This window comes from Gallinula chloropus, assembly GCF_964237585.1.
Source record: "Gallinula chloropus genome assembly, chromosome: 1".
Lineage (NCBI taxonomy): Eukaryota > Metazoa > Chordata > Aves > Gruiformes > Rallidae > Gallinula > Gallinula chloropus.
Genome location: NC_140085.1, coordinates 196,000,472 through 196,019,311, shown reverse-complemented (window position 1 = coordinate 196,019,311; position 18,840 = coordinate 196,000,472). Strand labels below are relative to the sequence as shown.

At 40.7% G+C, this 18,840-nt stretch overlaps 1 protein-coding gene across 8 annotated transcripts in view; it reads right to left on the bottom strand.

Moving 5' to 3' along the window:
• Nucleotides 1-18,840, bottom strand: part of DLG2 (discs large MAGUK scaffold protein 2) — a gene marked incomplete at both ends in the record, with an annotated part of 916,132 nt that overhangs the window by 55,858 nt on the left and 841,434 nt on the right. For 7 of the 8 annotated variants that reach the window (XM_084264083.1, XM_084264085.1, XM_084264086.1 and 4 more), the window contains one exon: nucleotides 2,808-2,984. The exons of the other annotated variant lie outside the window; for it this stretch is intronic. In XM_084264083.1, coding sequence (XP_084120209.1) covers nucleotides 2,808-2,984 — 177 coding nt within the window. The remainder of the gene's footprint in view (nucleotides 1-2,807; nucleotides 2,985-18,840) is intronic. 8 annotated transcript variants of the gene reach the window in all.

Here is an 18,840-nt window from a genome sequence, read left to right as displayed (position 1 = left end):
CCCTGGCATGGTTCAAGGCCAGGTTGGATGGGGCTTTGGGCACCCTGGGGAGTGGAGAGTGTCCCTGCCCATGGCAGGGGGTTGGAATTAGATGGACTTTGAAGGCCCCTCCAACCCAAACCATTCTGTGACTCTGTGAATATCTAGTGACTAAATCTCTGTAATGGGCACACTTTTCCTATGCTAAAAATGATATATTTTTTATTTCTATCTATTACATTACTCCAAAATTGCTTTTCACTGAAAATCCTGTTATGGTTGCTATTCAAATATGGTCATGATTAGAGAAAATAAGGTCCTTGCAGGGTTCATGTCAACAAGGTATTTAATGGCCCTTCAGCTTACTTTTCTGTGATTTAGGACAAGGAGTACCTTGAGGTCTATTAGCACCTGGTCCAACTCTTTTGAAACAGCAGCAAGTGCTCTATAGACCATCAGACACCCCATTTTCCCAATACAAAAAATAAGCACAATCATTTTTATATTAATTCTAAAACTGAAATAGCTAGGAATAGAAAGTTCATATACAGTATACTGGTCAAAGATGGGGTACTCCTGTCTCAAAGAGGGAAAAGGATCTTTGCACAGGAGTTATCAGAGCTCACTAAAAGAGCTTTAAACTAGATTTGAAGGGGGAAAGGGCTCTCTAGAGATAAGCCCAAGGGCAGTATGCTAGTATTTTAAGGATGTTGTGCTTGTAGGGTCTTTCAGTCTGCCTTTTCAGTGGAGATAGGAGATGGAGATCCATGCAGTAGCAAAGACACAAGGGTTATTGATGTGCTAGAAACTATGGAAGTGGCTCAGAATGGTCATGTAGGAATTAGGGCTTCTCCTCAAAGGATGGTGGGATCTTCACAAGTGCATGCAGCATAGGCAACAAACAGGAGGAAATGGAAGCAGGAAAACTATGATTTAATTTCCATCATGGGAAGCTGCTTAAACAGGAGTATGCTTTGCTGGGTACAAGCTGGGGGGATGGCTGGGCCCAAAGAGTTGTGGTGAATGGAGTTAAATCTGGTTGGTGGTGGGTCACAAGTGCTGTTCCCTAGGGGTCAGTATTGGGGATTTATCAACAATACAGATAAGGGTATTGAGTGCTCCCTCAGTGAGTGTGCAGATGACACCAAGCTGCGTTAGAGTGTTGATCTGTTTGAGGGCAGGAAGGCTGTACAGAGGGATCTGGAAAGGCTGGATTGATGGACCAAGGCCAACTTGGTCAATGAAGATGGACCAAGGCCAATGTGGTTCAACAAGGGTCAGTGCTGGCTGGAAAGCTACCTGGGGGAAAAGGGCCTGGAGGTGTGGGTCAATAGCTGACTGAACATGAGCCAGCAGTGTGCCCAGGTGGCCAAAGAGGCCAATAGCATCCTGGCTTGTACCAGAAATAATGTGGCCAGCAGGACCAGGGCAGTGATTGTCTCCCTGCACTTGCCATTGGTGAGACTGCACCTTGACTACTATGTTCAGTTTTGGGCCCCTCACTACAAGAAGGACATTGAGGTGCTGGAGCATGTCCAGAGAAGGGCACTGAAGTGGTGAAGCATCTGAAGCACAAGTCTGATGAGAAGTGGCTAAGGGAACTGGGGCTGTTTAGCCTGGAGAAGAGTAAGCTAAGGGGAGACCTTACCACTCTACAGCTACCTGACAGGAGATTGTAGCCAGGTGGGAGTTGGTCATTTCTCCCAAGCAGCAAGTGATATGAGATAAAATGGTCCCAAGTTGCACCAGAGGAGGTTTAGATTGGATATTAGGAAAAATATTCACTGAAAGGATTTTCAAGCAAGGGAAATGGTAGAGTCACTATCCCTGGGGGTATTTAAATGACATGTAGATGTGGTGCTTAGGGCCATGGTTTAGTGGTGGACTTGGCAGTGCTAGGTTAACAGTTGGATATGATGATTTTAAAGGTCTTTTCCAACCAAACTGATTCTACAATTCTATGATTGCTGCAAAAGAGAAATGTAATGTGGTTTGACAGATTCCATTTTCCTCCTACCCTAGCAGTTCTTGACCTTTCTTAGAGCAACTATCAAGAGAAGTGGAAAGTAATACTGATTTCTGTGGTATTTCTGTCAGAGGCTTGTGGCCAATTTTACAAAAGCACCTTCATGGAGCAAACAATACAAACAATGAGAGAGCTTCAGATGTATGTTATCTCTCTGTCAGCCAGCATGAATCCATCACAACTAAACAAAGATTCAGATTTAGTTTGGAGAGTGGATGAAACTTCCTTCATTTACATTATATGAAAAATTTACTGGGATATTGATTATCCATCAGTTTTCAGGCAGGCAGAGATTAGATTAGCAGATTTTGAAGCCAAAGAGGACCATTATATAAGTTAGCATCATTTTTTACATCACACAGGCTGAGAAGTTTAATTCTATTACTCCTGCAAAAGAAAGACATACAGTCTTGATTTTGAAAATGTCAAGACATTCATTCCACCCCTCTGCAGTTTGATGCAATGGCTAATAACCCTGACATTAAAACATGTGCTCTACTTCAAATTCAGAGCTAATTCCCAGATTTACGTTTCTTCCAAAGCTCCTTAGTATATGGTGTTCATTTTCCTTTCCCTCCTTTCTTTGTGAAGATACTAACCCACCAGAATTGAGTCACCTTTTGAGTTTCGTTTCAGTACAGCTAAAGAGCCTGAACTTTATCTCACAATGAAAATTGTAACAACTGTGGGATTTCTCTCTCCTTTCCTTGTTTTTTTTTTTCAATAGATGCACCCTGTTTGTGGAATAAAATGGAATATTTTAATATCGTGGCCAAGGTAAGTAGGAGGAGACAGCACTCACCTTCTCTTGCTGGGTATAACTCCCATCTCCTCACTGTCCCCCTCCAGAGTGACCCTCCTCGCCTGCCACCATTCATCGTCTGAGGCGTTGATGACGTGAAGGATGTCTCCATACTTAAAACTGAGTCCTTGGCTTGGGAGGCCACTGTCTTTGCTCTTGTCATAGTCAAACATGGCTCTGTGAGAGGAAATAAAGATATGAAGACAGGTGATTAGATCAGCCTTGGGAACACATACTTCTGAACAGCTTGTCCTATTTCATGTTACAGCTAATCCTTACTCCTTTCCGAAGGGAAGGTATTGTTTGGCGTTTCCACTGTGAAGTTAATATTTACAGAATCCTAAGGGAAACTGAACAGTGAAGTATGGTACTTACTGTTTCATACTGCAGTATCTAGTAACCAGACCTGGTAGCCAGAAGCCCCTCTTGTCACCTTGCCACAGTGGTTTGTGGCTGTTGAGGTTGTCTTTTCTCATGCTTCAGACACAGAATGTCTGGCAGGCTAGGGTGCACTGGGAGGACTAAATACAAGGGACTAATATTGTAGAGGCTAATGCATTTCTTCAGGTGAGTGGGTACACCTACCTTACCATTTATCTGAGACCAGCAGCGAGCTTTCAAGGGAAATCATTTGATAATGCCCACTAAGCGGTACTCTGGTGCATGTCCTGGAGCTGTTCTAGGTTGCACAGATTGGGTTCCTGAAACGTGGAACTAAACTGAAGATGCCCTGAGCTGAGCAACACTAATTTGACACCCAGGGCATCCAGATGCACTTAGGGTGCACACAGAGCATCATGGTCCATGTCCAGGCCCTCCTGTGTTGCAGCACTTCCTCAAGCAGCCCTAGCTGCTTTCCTTTGATGTTGAAGATGTTTTCCAACAGTTTGAAGTGGACCTCTATCTCGTGTATACCTATATAAAAAGTCCTGTGTATTGGACATGTATATTAATATAGGATGTATATAATAAATTTAGAGACTCCATAAGCACAAGTTCTGAGATAGCTTTAAGGTACCTGAGTGTCAGACCGTGGCTGGGCAGAGTTGAAGATGAACTTATAGTCTAAGTACTCAAAACAGACCCTGGGAAAGATCTTCATCCTGCCCTAAGCTCTGTATTACAAATTACAGTGATACTATTTCTCAACCTCTTCCAGTCCCATGCCTGGCCCCTATACCCGCAGTCTTCAGGGTAGACATGCTCCAGTATCCAGGCCCAGCAAATGAATCCCAGAAAGGCTGTATGTGAGTGCAGGTTGCTCACAGGAGTTTCCTAGCTAAAAATGCAGATCTTGCTTCCTTACAGGAAAAAATACATGGGAATGTTTTTCCTGTGTAAAACACTGTTTAAAGACTATGCCTGTCAAGAACTGATGTTTATTTATGTGTTTAAAAAATGGGTAGATGAGGTACCTAGGTATATGATTTAGCATGAGACAGGAATAGTTGGACTTGATGATCTTAAAGGTCTTTTCCAACCTTGTGATTCTGTGATTCTGTGATTTCCTGTAGGGAAAATAATGTGACTATAATCCTGACTACAGAATTGGGAGATCAGTAAAATCCCAAGAGGTGTATCATAATTCCTACTCTTCCATTGTCAGGAATAAATCCATGGCAATCTCTTCACCAGTAAACACTTCTCTGAGAAGGATTTGATATAATTAATTGTTGTGCATTATAGTGTAATTGCAGAGAATGATTATAGCACTTTTATGGGTAGATTTAAAACACTCGATGCTACCTCTCATAATGAGGAGAACTTAGTTATCAGAGTTGTAACTATGCAACCAAAATAATTTAAAAGCTCTCATAAGCCCTCATTCTGCATGAAAGGTCTGGTTCAGGAGGAAGAAAAATGCTATTTGGAATATGTATTCTCTTAAAGAGTCTACAGTCGTGTACTAACACCTTCAGAAAAGCCCAGATAATTCCCTTCTCTGAAGATGAAGACAATAAATAATCCTGCTGAATGTTATGTAATCCATGAGTTTAGATATGCTTTTGCCTTCTTGGTAAATGTTCTTGGACTGTATGTAACCTTTGAAAAATTGTAATGGCTTAGCAGTGGAAATCCTTTAAAAACTTGGCTGTATCTCAGTAAAATATTACTTGCATAAAGGATTCTTATCAGCAGCAGCTCATCTGCTGCCTTCTTAAATAAGGCTTTCTGTGAGGACATAATGATGCAGCAGCATATAAATCCAGCGGGAGCAAAGTATCATCAGTCATCTTTTCTTAATGAATTAATGACACCTGATCTCTGCATAAATGGCTGTACACACACAAACAGGCATGCAACATATCATCTTGTTGGTGTTGCCCTTATCAGTGTGCAGTGGTCTGAGTTTCAATACTCTCTTGAGCATCTGTTATCTTAAGAATCCATCAAGTAATTGTGTATCTTGCCAAGGAAGCCTATCCCAAACCCCTGACCACCCAGTTGGCAACTGTGCTGAATAATGGGCAGATGTGATACAATCCCCAAATCACAGGTACTTAAATTACTCAAATGACAATATCTTCTGTTGCAGAGAATATGCAAGACATTCCAGATGTAAAACACGTGCCAGACTGGAAATGATTCATATTAGCAAGTTTTAAGATGAAAGGTGTGTGTCAAAAGTGAAGTAGTAGAAAGTAAGGCAGTGTTCTTTGTCCTTGAAGAGACATTTGTACCTTAGAGCCTGTGTATTGACTACCATCATGCTAGCTGATGTTAACGATGAATGCAGATGGCAACATTTGCCACTGACTTTCTTTGATTGGAGTAATCATGTGCAATGCTAATTAGAGTGAGATTATAGATCTTAAGACAACAGAATTTTTGAGCACAATTTTCATTGAGTAGAAAGAATTTGTGGCTGCATACCCTACAGATGTTGATTACTCCATTAGTAAATGGAAATGATGAGAGCTGACTTCAGATCTCTTTTCTAACTATTTCAAATAAAGAACTAGGTTTGAGTTGATACCATAACTGTATTTAAGCTTGCAAAGTTGATAATATTGCTGTCTCTGTAAAACATACTTTTGCAAGTTGGTAGTTGGCCCAGTTATGAAACAAATGGAGATCTTCACTCTAGGCATGTATAAGTTAACATGACTACCTCGGGCAATAGAGAGACCGAGGCACTTATCCTCACTTCCTCCATTCGGTTCTCAGGCTTCAAGTACAGTTTGGATCTCAACATGTCCAGCTGCAAGCTCTAGTTTCACTTCTTTAAGAAGCTGACATCATTTCTAATTTCCTCCCTGAAGAACAGCACCCACTTCTGTTTGTGCTCAGACTTGCAGACGGATGTAAAAACACATCTGCATCTGTTGTCAACTAAGGTGGCTGTTGTCAAACCAAATGCTGCCCGACCTCTCGTTTGGTTAAAGAACAGGGCAGGGCAGAAGGAAAAAGATGGAATTTTTTGCTTTGCTCTTTAGTGGTTTTGGACAGCAGCAGCTCAGTCTTACAGGATACCACACTACATCCTGCAAGCACTAACATTTTCATCAGAGAGACAAGAGCTGCTCTCAGTAAAGTCTGTTTGATTTGTGCAAGCTTCTTTACCTGGATAACATACTGAGGTGTGTTAGATCCCTTAGATAGGTTCTGCCATGTCATGGGGATTATCAGAGGAAAGGCTGAAACATTTTGTAGACTATTATGTGCTGAGGAGAGGACATAAGCAACCCAGGCCAACAAGAGCACAAATTGCCTCCCTCTGAGAGATGAAGACCTTTTCATGAGAGAGATGAGGAGATTTTCCTTTTGGTGATGTCAGGACCAGTATGATCAGTACCTGACTGCCATAATTCCCCAGACAGCTACTCTTCCAAAATGAGATGTCTAAAAGAAACACCAAAGAAGTATCATTCAAACCAGTCAGAGGATTTAACTCATCAAGACATGCCACAATCCCTATCTCTGAGTTAGAGGTATCTCCATGCAATACAAGCTCACCCAGTGCAGGTACTGACAAGCCTGCTCAGCAGAGCTAAAGAGCTTTCTGAACTTGCTACCATGACTATATGTTTTCATATGGCTGAGACTGCTTATTCATGGGTCACATGGGCAGTTTTTCAAGGCACTGAGCCATAACACATATTCAGTGTCTTTTAGTGCAATTTTAAAGAATAATAATCTCAATAACCTAACAGGTTTCTAATGGCACTTATCTGACAGGCAAGGATACTAACAGCTCCTAATTTTTTTTTCTCCACAACTGATAAAAGCACATCTTTTATCAAAGCAGTTCTTCTTTCAGGTGTTTTATATCCTCAGTGGCTCAGCCCCTTTTTGGATCATATAGGATGGAACCGAGAACTCTACCAGGTTTTCTCTACAGCAGTAAGAGCTCTTTTTCCAGTTGGCTAAGTCTGCTTTTGAATTGTGATCGTCAGTTTTTAATGGCAAAGAAAATATTTTTTTACATATTTAACTTTCATTTTAGAGCTGTCCCCAGTGTTGTGATCTCACCAGCATCAGTAAAATTCCTATTCGGTATCACCCAGATAGTGCATTTCACAAACAGGACCCTGGGTTACCCAGGAGAGAGAACACTTTTTGAGGTTATACAAAACCCAGGGATTGATCTGAGATGTGGATGAAACACTGAAATAGGGAACAGAGTTTGCTACAAACTAATTAAACGGATGTGGTGAAATCACAATTGGGCCATCCTAGTTCCCTTATTAGAAAAACAGTGATGGGAGTGGTTGTGATTATCAAAGGCCTGAAGTATATAAACCAAAGTTTTATTTGCACCTTGACATTTTTTCCTCAATTCCCAGTTTTTACATTAGTTTGGGAGACATGTTTAATAAAATCTGTTTAACCAGACCCCTGTACTCAGCTTTAGTGAGTCTGGACCTCAAATACAGTATTCAGTTTGGGCCCCTCACTACAAGAAAGACATTGAGGCCCTGGAGAGTGTCCAGAGAAGGGCAAACAGGCAGGTGAAAGGGCTGGAACATGAGTCTTATGGGGAGTGGCTGAGGGAACTGGGGTTGTTTAGTCTGGAGGAGACTCAGGGGACACCTCATCACTCTCTACAACTACCTGAAAGGAGGTTGTGGTGAGCTGGGGCTCAGCATCTTCTTGCAAATAACCAGTGACAGGACAAGAGGGAATGGCTGCAAGTTGTGCCAGGGGAGATACAGATTAGAAACGAGGGGAAATTTCTTCACAGAAAGTGGTTGGGCATTGGAAGGGGTGGCCCAGGGAGGTGGTGAAGTTACTGTCCTTCGGGGTGTTTAAGAAAAGGTTGGATGAGGTACTTAGGGACATTGTTTAGTAAGTAATATAGGATGTAGGGGGACGGTTGGACTAGATGATCTTGGAGGTCTTTTCCAACCTTAATGATTCTATGATTCTGTATCTGTACAACATTTTTGATAGTGGCAAGTGCTATTCAACTGCTAAGTATCATGGTGAAACTCCCCTGCTTTTAGGAAATTAAGAAACACTGTTCTGAGAAGTGAAGGGGGAAGGTGCAAACATTTAGAACAAATGCTTAAGATTACATGAACCTTGTTTCCTCAATATTATTTCAGACTTCAGGAGTGATCATTAGACTAATCCCAGAAGTAATTTGGACTGAACCTAACTGGTTCTATTTTTGTGCTTGGGTGCCTCTTAATCATTTTTAGGAACACACATCAGTGTAAAACATGAGACGAGCATTTCACAACAGCATCAAAATTCATCACTGAAAAACTGTTTGAGAGGAAAATACGGCCAGTGCAAAGCTGTACTATACTGCCAAAAATACAGTGAGGTCTCCTCATGCCAGTGAAGACCACTGAAACAGGGGCACATTTTTTCCCCTCCACTTAGTGTTAAGACTTCAGCACTTGAGGTTTGTCCAAAAACTACGTTGTGTTGTGCAGTAAATTTCTATTTCTCATGGCACCTATTCTTGCAGATGGAGTAAGAAATGTTTGATACAGGAGAAAATACATAAGCTTTAAGGAAATAGCAGTTCAGTTCGTTGTGCAATCCCATATATTGCAGCCTACTGGCACCCACCATGCTTATATTGTTATCAGCAGCTCAGGAATGAAAAATCGCTTACAGAAAGAGTAAGTGATCTTGCTGAGCCTGTGGCAGAAAAGGGAATTTAACAGAGAAACCCAACTTCCTAACGCTTTAAACACCATTTGTAAGTAAGTTGTATTCACGATCTTCTCGGAAAGGCAAGGGAATGGATGTATTTACAGCCAGACAACATATTTAGCTGAACGCACCTGTATTTTTCAGTGCAAAACCCCCAAATCTTCAACTCCTATAGCACTGTGCTGTGGCCAGTAATCGCAATTTGATACAGTTCAGGTGCTGCAAGGCAGCTTTATTTGCATCTTTGAAATTACCTTCTTCTACTGGCACAGATGGGACTTTGCACATAAATTTACAGGCTGCTCTTTGCCATTTACTTGATTATGATATGACAACAGCATTTAGCAAGAGAGATCTTCAGCTTCTGTAAACAGTCCTCACTCTTCTGCAATCTGCCAGCATATCTGCATTTACACCACTTCAGGCTATTACTCTTTTCTCTGAGAATTTCCTCAGCAGAGATTCTCAGAAATCAGGCTTTATAGCATCATTGTAACAGAGAGATGCTTCCTTGTCTTTCTTCACATCTATCCTACTCCTGCCCTATTTTTTTTTCCAGATGAGGAAATCCAGTGCAGAGAGGTTTAATCATTTGCCTGGTTTTAGGTGGTAATCCAGCATCAGAGTCAGAATTAGGCCCCAAGTTTCATGGCTGTCTTTTCTGCAATCTCCGTTATAGATGTGTTTCCACCCACTTGTGGGCTCAGCTTGAAGAAAACATTAGAAGAAAATGAAAGAAACCCCAGAATAATTCATTGCTATAGCTACAACAGAGAGCACAGCAGCACTGTGATAGAAACAGCCATTGCAATACAATTAAATGCAATTAAAAGGGTTAAATTTTCACGTAGTGGCATGTCAATAAAGACTTTCACCTTCTCCCAGCTTGTTTCCATCTGGAGAAGCAGAACAGGTAAAACCTACGTGTTGAGCATACAAAAACATTTCTCTCTCCTCGTGAGCTGTGGGAAGCTCCAAGTTGCTGCTTGCTACGACTGTAGGATGCAGAATAGCCCCCGTGCTAGGGATGATCCTGTCGTATGCTGTCACCCCCTCTGAAAGAGTGGGAGGGGACTGTTTGGGAGAGCAGCTCATGTTAGGAGTATACTACAACAACGTGGTTTTAACAGAAAAGATTTGAATGTTTGACTTAGTACCTGTAACTCAAAGATATCATGATTCCTCACTTTGCTCTCTTCTTCCCTTTTCTTCCATTCCCTTATTTTATTTTTCTCCTTTCTTGTATTTTTCCCTTTTTTTTTTTTGCTACTTTTCATAAAGATGTTCCCCTCAACTTTAATTACTGTGCTTGGGCTGAGAGGAACACTGTTATCAAATGCATCTGTATTATCAAATTCAGCCATGCCAGGGCACAGCAATGTGGTTGCCGCATTCCCTGCAAATGTTAGCACAGGTCCATTCCCAGCCACAGTTTGTATGTGCCTGCCTTTTAGGGTGGAGAGGAGGACATAAATGTAGAGATATGCCAGGGAAGGTTTAGACCGGATGTTAAGAAAAACTTCCTCCCAGAGAGGGTTGTCAGGCATTGGAACGGGCTGCAGGGGGGAGGTGGTGGAGTCTCCATCCCTGAAGGTATTTAAAAGACAGTTAGATGTGGTGCTGAGGGACATGGTTTAGTAGTGGATGGCACATTAGGGTGATGGCTGGACTTGATGATCCAAAGGGTCCCTTTCAACCAAAACAATTCTATGATTCTATGATACAGGCTGTTGCAGTGAGCCATGGTGAATGCTCCCTGGCATGTGTAGTTTAGGAAGTTAGTGTAGCTGATAGCACTGATGGAAACCTCAAGGGAGTGCAGCTGCCCCTGAGGCACCTTCACTGTACCAAATCTCATTGCACATTTGTGCCTGTATTGTTTCTTTACTTCAGTCAGCAATTTCTCCGCTCAGTCCAAATCATTCTTTATCATTTCTCCCCAGTGGGAATTTGGTGGAGAGTTATGCCACGGACTTCAGTGAAAAAAAGGACTGTAGACAGCAGTACTAGTTCCAGAGAGATTTCACTAAGAGGAGGGAGATATTTTCTTTATGATGTTTACATCAGGGAAGAGGGCTGACATTTGTTGTCAGCGTATATTTTGTTCTTTTTGCAGATCTGACCGTGATTCTTAATGTCAGCTCCTATGAGCCAATGTTTATGTTGTTGATGAGCTTCTTTGGATCTTTAGCAAGTTCTCATGTTCTCTGCAGGTTGGGATTTAAATCAACATTTTCAGAAGAACTGATCAATGAATGCATGCTGCACTTCTGCAGCCTTGATGTGCAAGAAGTCCTGTGTTAAAGGCAAAATGTCTCCTGGCCCACAGTGAGGAAGAACTGACAGCTTTAGTCTTTCAGCTGTGGACATGGACTCCCAGGCTTGCCTGGCTTTAAGCTCTTCCTTCAGGAATCATAGAATCACAGAATGTGTTGGGTAGGAAGGGACCTTGAGAGTCCATCTAGTCCAACCCCCCTGCAGTAAGCAGGGACATCTTCACTAGATCAGGTTGCTCAGAGCCCCATCAAGCCTGACCTTGGATATCTCCAGGGTTGGGGCCTCCACCACCTCTCTGGGTAACCTGTTCCAGTGATCTACCACACTCATAGTGAAGAACTTCTTCCTAATACCCAACCTAAATCTCCCCTTTTCTAGTTTAAAACCATTACCCCTCATCTTATTGTTCCAAGTCCTTGTGAACACATCTTCCCCAGCTTTCTTATAGGCACCTTTCAGGTATTACTGAAATTGAAAGGTGGCTTGAGACAGTGAGGCTCTTTCATGTTTTCTCCTGTGCCAGCATCAAGGGAATTAATTTCAGGGTACACACACTTTTTACTTCTTTTTATTTCTTTATTTTACAGGGCATAAAAGGGCCAAACAGAATTCCCCTTCTCCTTGCAGACATCTAAAACCAACATCAAGCTATGAACATGTGCCTCAACCCTTTCCATAATTTAAGGACTAGGAGAAATTAGCCACCAGTTTCATTTGTGATACACACAGAAGCTTTTAAATCCATCTGTGCTGTACTAAGTGTATTCCAGATTTGCAGCTTTGAGGTTTGCTTTAAAACTGGGAGACTGCGTTGGGTCAGAACTTTAATTAGGTTTAGCCTTAAGTATTTTAACCAACTCCAGAGAAGTTCTGCAGTAGCATCTCGATTCTGGAGTGCTTGTTCAGCATTCCTCAATTTGTCTGTGAAATTTCACAATAAACCCCCAAACTCATGAGTGAGATTCAAATTTCACAGAAAACTGGAAAAATTAGGCTGGGTTTGTTCTAAGTTGTGGGGTTTTTTTAAAAGAAATTAGATAATTTTTGACTGACCTTGACTGGCCTGAGGATTATGCACCAAAATTACGTGGAATTTGAAATTTCTTGGGGTTTTTTTTCTTTCTTTTTTTTTTTTTTTTCTCCCCATGAAGTCAAAGTGGAGACTGTATTGCTGCTTCCTGTTTAAGGAATCTGGGCAGTTTCTCAGTGCAGATTCTTGTGCCATGTCATTTCAGATTATCCATATCCAGAAAGGAAAAGTGACTGAATGTCAAACCAGGGATACTTTAAACTACTGGGTAATTCACCTGGAATTGTGACCTGTGGGTTGCACAGTTTGACACAGGAGCCAAGGAATCATTCTGTGATTCTTAGTTTTAAAGAAATAGTAACTTATATTATATGAGGCAAATCATATGAGGATGGGCTGAGGGAGCTGGGGATGTTTAGCATGGAGAAGAGGAGGTTGAGGGGACACCTTATCACTGCCTACAATTACCTGAAAGGAGGTTGTAGAGATGGTCTCTTCAGCCAGGTGACAGGAGATAGGACAAGGGGAAATGGCATGAAGCTGTGCCAGTGCAGGTTCAGATTAGATGTTCGGAAAAAATTTTTACTGAAAGAGTTGTCAGGGCCTGGAACAGGCTGCCCAGGGAGGGGGTTGAGTCACCATCCCTGGATGTGTTTAAAAGACGGGTAGATGAGGTACTTAGGGATATGGTTTAGCACAGGACAGGAACAGTTGGACTTGATGATCTTAAAGGTCTTTTCCAACCTTGTGATTCTGTGATTCCTTATTAATTGTCTGGAAATATTAATTTCAGCATTTTTTCTCCCAGGGAAAATAAAATAAAAATGTTTCTTTCAAAAGCATAGAGACTTAAAGGCCTGTAGCCCCCCCCCTGCCTCACTGCTCCCAAAGTTGTCTTCCTTCTAATACAGAATACACTGTAAAAAACCACTGGTTTTATTTTTTTAGTAATTGTGCTACAATAGTTCTAAGTATTATAATAGGTCTCAAGGATCTGCTTTGTTGGGTTTTTTAGATAGCTGTCTCAGATACACTGTAGATTGCAATTGCTTTTTCTTAGACCTAATCATGACCCGTATCCATTAGCAGCTTTTAAAATTACGTTGTGGCCAGGCTGCCCACAGAATTGTGCTTTCACTGGGTTATAATCAAAAGGAAACTTTCAGCACATGAAAGAACCCCCTGCTAACATAATTATTACTACCAGCCAGATATATAATGGGTTATTTGTTTTTGTTTTTTTTTTTTGGGAGGGGGGCAAGGATATTAGACATCTGGAGAAATAAAGTAAGTGAAAGCTTTCCTATGGAAAAATGGTCAACATTTATATGAACATAGCAATATCAAAAAGAGTGGTAAGAGATGTACTAAACACAGTGCCTCTAGTACCGAAAAATACCCCAAAATTCAGACACTTATGGCAGGAAAATGTAATATTGTGGGGTTGGGGTTTTTTTTTCAGAAATCAACATGTAATACTTGAGTGTTGTCAGTCAGAACAAATCCATTCACACATTCCAATCTTTAGAGATTACTTTTTTAAAATAAATTGTTTCTCCAGCTACTGAAAAAGTGTAGGCAAACAAAACTTGGAGAAAAGTATTAACAAGTATTAACATTGGCTACTCTGTCTGTAATGAGAAAGGGCATTTTGAAGAAGTCAGGATATTTGTTTGCAGGAGCTCTTTCTTCGTGATGTTTTCTGCTTGGCCTTGAAAGACCAAGCAGAGTCGGCTCTGCATTGTTATGGCATCGGCTGAGTAGGTCGATTCTGAAATAATGAGGTGTCACATGCATACAGGAACTACACCATGGAAAACCACTGCAAATTATTATGGAAATTAATTCTCCTGCCTAATGTGGAGAAATGTACTAGATCCATAAACTCTGCTGGATGCAAGTATTTGAGAAATCATAAAGTCCTTTTGTCTCTAGGCCAAAACTTGAATAGCTCATTAAGATTTTACTCAATCAGTGGGAGGTTGCTGATAGAGTGAGTCCTTGGTGTTTCAGCACATATTCAACAGGAAGCAACTAATTTTTGCGTTTGACTTTGTCTCTTTTAAAGGATGATTTTACAAAGATCCAAATGCCATCAAAGTTTGAAACTGTATTTTTATGACATAAAATGTGCAGTGACTACATAACCTCTGGTTCGAGGCCAATCAGGAAATCTCTAAAGGCTACAGATTTACAGTGTGTAACTCTATAGAAATCACTAGATATTGAACAATGCCGAAGGCCTGAGCTGAACTCAGCTGAAATCTTCTAAACTGTAATGGAAATAACACAGAAAGTTGCCTGAAAAAGCAGTAGCTGTGAGATGAGATGTAGTATTTGGTCAACCAGTTCTGTCATAAAGAGGCTTATCCCACCTAGTTTTACTCTGTGATTGAGTTGAACATTCTCCTGGTAGATGATGTTTCCTATAAAGCTTCACCTTCACACTTCAAAAGATCAGTTTTCATTCATGTCCCCTTCTTATGGAGAAGAGCTTGAAAATAAGGTGCCAGAATGCACAATAGCAGAAGCAAACAGAAAGGGCAAATAAAAAAATAATAGTATTTGGTGTCACCTCATCAATGTCAAAACTTTGTGATGGTTTCTTCTTTTTAATGTTTAGATTTGGTCATTTCACTCCGTGTGTGGTTGTCAATCCTCTTTAGAAATGGACTTTGAAGAAAAAAGTGCTGATCAACCACTCTTACCAAAAATATTCAACAACAGCAATATGTATTTTAATGGTTATTAAAGTTGCAAGAGGATGATGCTAATCTACTTAGCTTCTGTCCTTTAAACACAAAATCAAGCCCATGCTGCACTGAGCTCCTTGCAACTAATCCCTCCATTGCATTACGCACACCCTCCTTCCCTGGGACTCGCTTTCACGTGCTGAAAAGCAGGATTAAAGGCAACATCAGGAAGAATCCCATTTTAAAGGTAAATTAAGCACATTTGAGCCTAAGTTTTATTGACTTTCAATGAAGATTAGACTTTGAATTGCTATGTCACTTTGAAAATGTTACCCTAAGCAGCTTTAAGATTGACAGAATTTGCCTTAAACTGCTCCCAGGCTGACAAGACAAAGGTCTGGTACAGTAACAGAAGTACTTTGATTCCTTATTTTGGATAGTGCTAAGACCTAGAATAAGCTATTTTTTTCCCTACTACCACAAATGAAGCTCAAATTTTTGATGGCTTTGTCCATAATGACACTTGTTCTGTGTCTAATTCCGGATTTAAGCAAGGACACTAAGCTACAGAACTGGGACCTTTCCTTTTAATTTCTTAATTTAAAATTAGTTTTATGGAATAAAAAGCCTAAAAATAAATCTTCCAGGAAAACCAGTTGTGGTCTTCTCTCTCTTCCTGACTTAAAATGTTTCTACGTATATGGGGTCTAAGTTTACCATGAATCCCTACTTAGCAGTTAACTTTAGATGGAAAACGTTTATCAAAAGCCGTATCTTTAAGTTCAAGCAAAGTAATAATACCAATCTCTGGATTCAGGCTCCTAAAAAAATTTCTTTAGCACTGGGGTTATCTGATCAATTTCAAGCAGATTACACATAGTTAAAGGGACGCATTGAGACTTACCTGTGCCATAACACATTGTATGTAGTAGAAAATAATTCATGGATGCAGTTGTTTTTCTAATACTGATCATAGGTAAATATTTTCTATAAAGTAGGTGGGTTTTTTTAAAAAAAAAGACTACATTTCAGGGTGTAAAACTCAGTTTGAAACCTCACAACTACAATTTGCTAAACTTGAATCAAATAACTGTGTCGTGCCAGAAGCTGGAACGTGATATGCCTTGATGGTAGATTTGTGTGTGCATGAAATACAAGACTGAAGCAGCAATGATAAAAAAAGTAGTTTATATTTTTGGCAGCTATAAATGGACAGTAACTTTGTCACTGGCTTATAGGTTATGCTGGCCTCTGTCCTCTGTTTTTTAAAAACATTGAATACTGCCCTATAAAAAGGGGGCTTTTTGCTGGGAAAGTTGTAGAAGAGATCAGTTTAAGAAGCATATCTCTGTATGTCATGTTCATCGTGGGCTGATCCAAAAATGTCTTAATTTTATGTTGCTTTCTGACCTTAATGAGGTACTTGATGAGGCTTCCTAGAGAAGTGGTCAATGCCTCCTGCATGTCAGTGCTTAAGAGACATTTGGACAGTGACCTTACCAGCATGCTTTAACTTGTGGTTAGCTGGGTCATCCCTGTATGTGCCTTCCAACTGGAATTTTTTCTCCTCTCCTCTCATCTCCTCTGGGAGTAAAAACTTCTTTAAGAACAAGAAACCTTGTCATTAACAAGGAAGATACATGAAGTCAACTCTCTTGTTTCCAGAGGAAGGAGGAGCAAATCCCATTTTCCCAACATAGAAGAGCATAATGGACTGTGCAGGACTAAGGGACAGTGCTGGACCATGTTCACATTTGAGTTAGTCAAGGATCAGTTCATCACTAGTGGAACTGCTCTGAACATGTGGGCGAGGGCAGAATCTCACCAAGAGGATGGTAAATGTTGGTGTAAGCAGTGCAGAGAGGTTCTGCAATCATGGGGGATGTTCAAAACTCAGCTGGACAATTTCCCAGGCATCTTAATGTACTCTGCAGTTTGACTCTGCTTTGAGAGAGGGGTTTGACATACATACAACCTCAGGATCGTGTCCGCCAAGCTGAATTATCCATTACTGTACCAGTCCAGAAGGACTGAAGTATAAAATATGTTGAGACACAGGGGTTTATCTTAGATCGTATTTATCACTTTGGGGCATATAAAGAATTCTTAATATATATTCCATATAAAATGTGTCTGAGAGACAGCATCTTCTGCAGTGGGTAAAAATCACTTTGCTTAAAAGTTTCTTCATCTATTCAAATGAGGATGGTGCAGAGATGCTTTAGCTACATACAAGTTCAGGTGATGTTCTCCAGAACTGTGCACTGGTACTAATCCAATCTTGAAAGCCGAGTTAAAGCTGTGCCTCACCATGGCTGATATGGCTGTAATGTAGTGATTTGGGAACTACGGTGTGTCTGGTAGCTCAACCATCTTCAGGCAGTGTAGGGTTTCCTCTGTATGACTGTGGGCTTATAGTAGAGAGAGCTTTACTTTGTTCATACTTTGGGAAAGTATGCAGATGCAGAGATTATTAGAGGAATCTAAACTCCCTAGACAGTAAAAGAGGGCTAGAGATCTACGAGAAAGGAAGATTTCAGAGCATTTACATTTAATGAGAAAAATTGGCTGATATAGGTGGTGTGAACATTTTCATTGTCCTGTTTCCCTACTTGTAAAATAAGAATACTTAAGAGCATTGTGAAGAATAAAGTGCCATATCAATGATTGTGAGGGGTAAATAAAACATAAAGGGTGAAATCTCTTTGATTTCAGTAGAAGGAAGCATCTATTGAAGCTACACATTTTGTCAGAAGAGCCTGCAGTGTAAATTACACTGTCATTTAGCATTTGCTTACACAGATGTGCCCTTAAAATGAATTGAGTTGTACACAATAACAGAATAGAGCAGCAAAAGTAAGTTCATTTTTTGATTCTGACTTCCTAGGGAGTCAGGGAAAAACAACCAAGCCAGAAAGAGAACAAACAAATGTCTCTGACTGAAGAAATTGTTTTCTTTCACTTCATGCGGACAAGATTGATTTGAAATATTCATCAATGACATTTTTTAGCTTGGGCCAATTCTTAGACCTTTTTAGCATTTCATAGCCTCATCTGCAAGCTGTAGGAACTTCATATTTGTTCATTTCCAACATGGAAACAGCAATGCAATTTATTGGGTAATTTAAAGGCTGAGTAAGGATGGCCTGTTTGGAGAAGGCTGCGGTGTACAGTGGGCAGAGTATCAGACCATATGTGCCCTGTTTCTATATGTTCCCCAAACTGTTGCTAACCACTGCCACAGAAAGGACACTTGCCTAGATGTACCTTTCTTCTAAGATAAGGTATCTGCAAAACGAAATCGATGTCACTTTTGTAGAGGAAAATAGAAGATGGGAAACTGAATTGCCTGCACAACTTTCATTAGTGCTGACAGGAGAAAGGATGTGGAAATTTTTCAGTGCTTAAAAAAATGAACAAACCAATCTGGATGGGGAAAAAAAAATCCAAACACTTGAAATATCTGCAGGTGACAAATTATGAAAACTTGTAGCTTAAGGAGAATGAAGTTGAACTCTTCAGTTTGCTGGCAGTTTTCCCTGCATGGAGGTGATGAATCGCACCAGTCAGTCAGTGGAGGAAGAGGAAGTCCTAGGATCCTGCCCAGGCAGCCCAGACATCTCAGGGAGCTGGTAATATCATCGGGGCCACAGAGGAACAGTTACTGTGGAGCTGTGAGTTTCTGTGTAAGAGTTTATCCTGATGTTGTATCACAATATTTTTGACCAGGGATACCCTGAGTCTCCTTGGTTGAGGGCTGTGTTTGGTAATTAGGATCAGCAACCTGAAAGTTGCCACAGCACTGAGGAGAAGAGGATGTGCCTCTTCAAATTGTCTCATGGCCAGGGTGTAAAACAGGACAAAGTAAGGCTGTTCTGGCTGTAAGACATTATTTTCCTTTGACATACTCTTCTATCTCCTC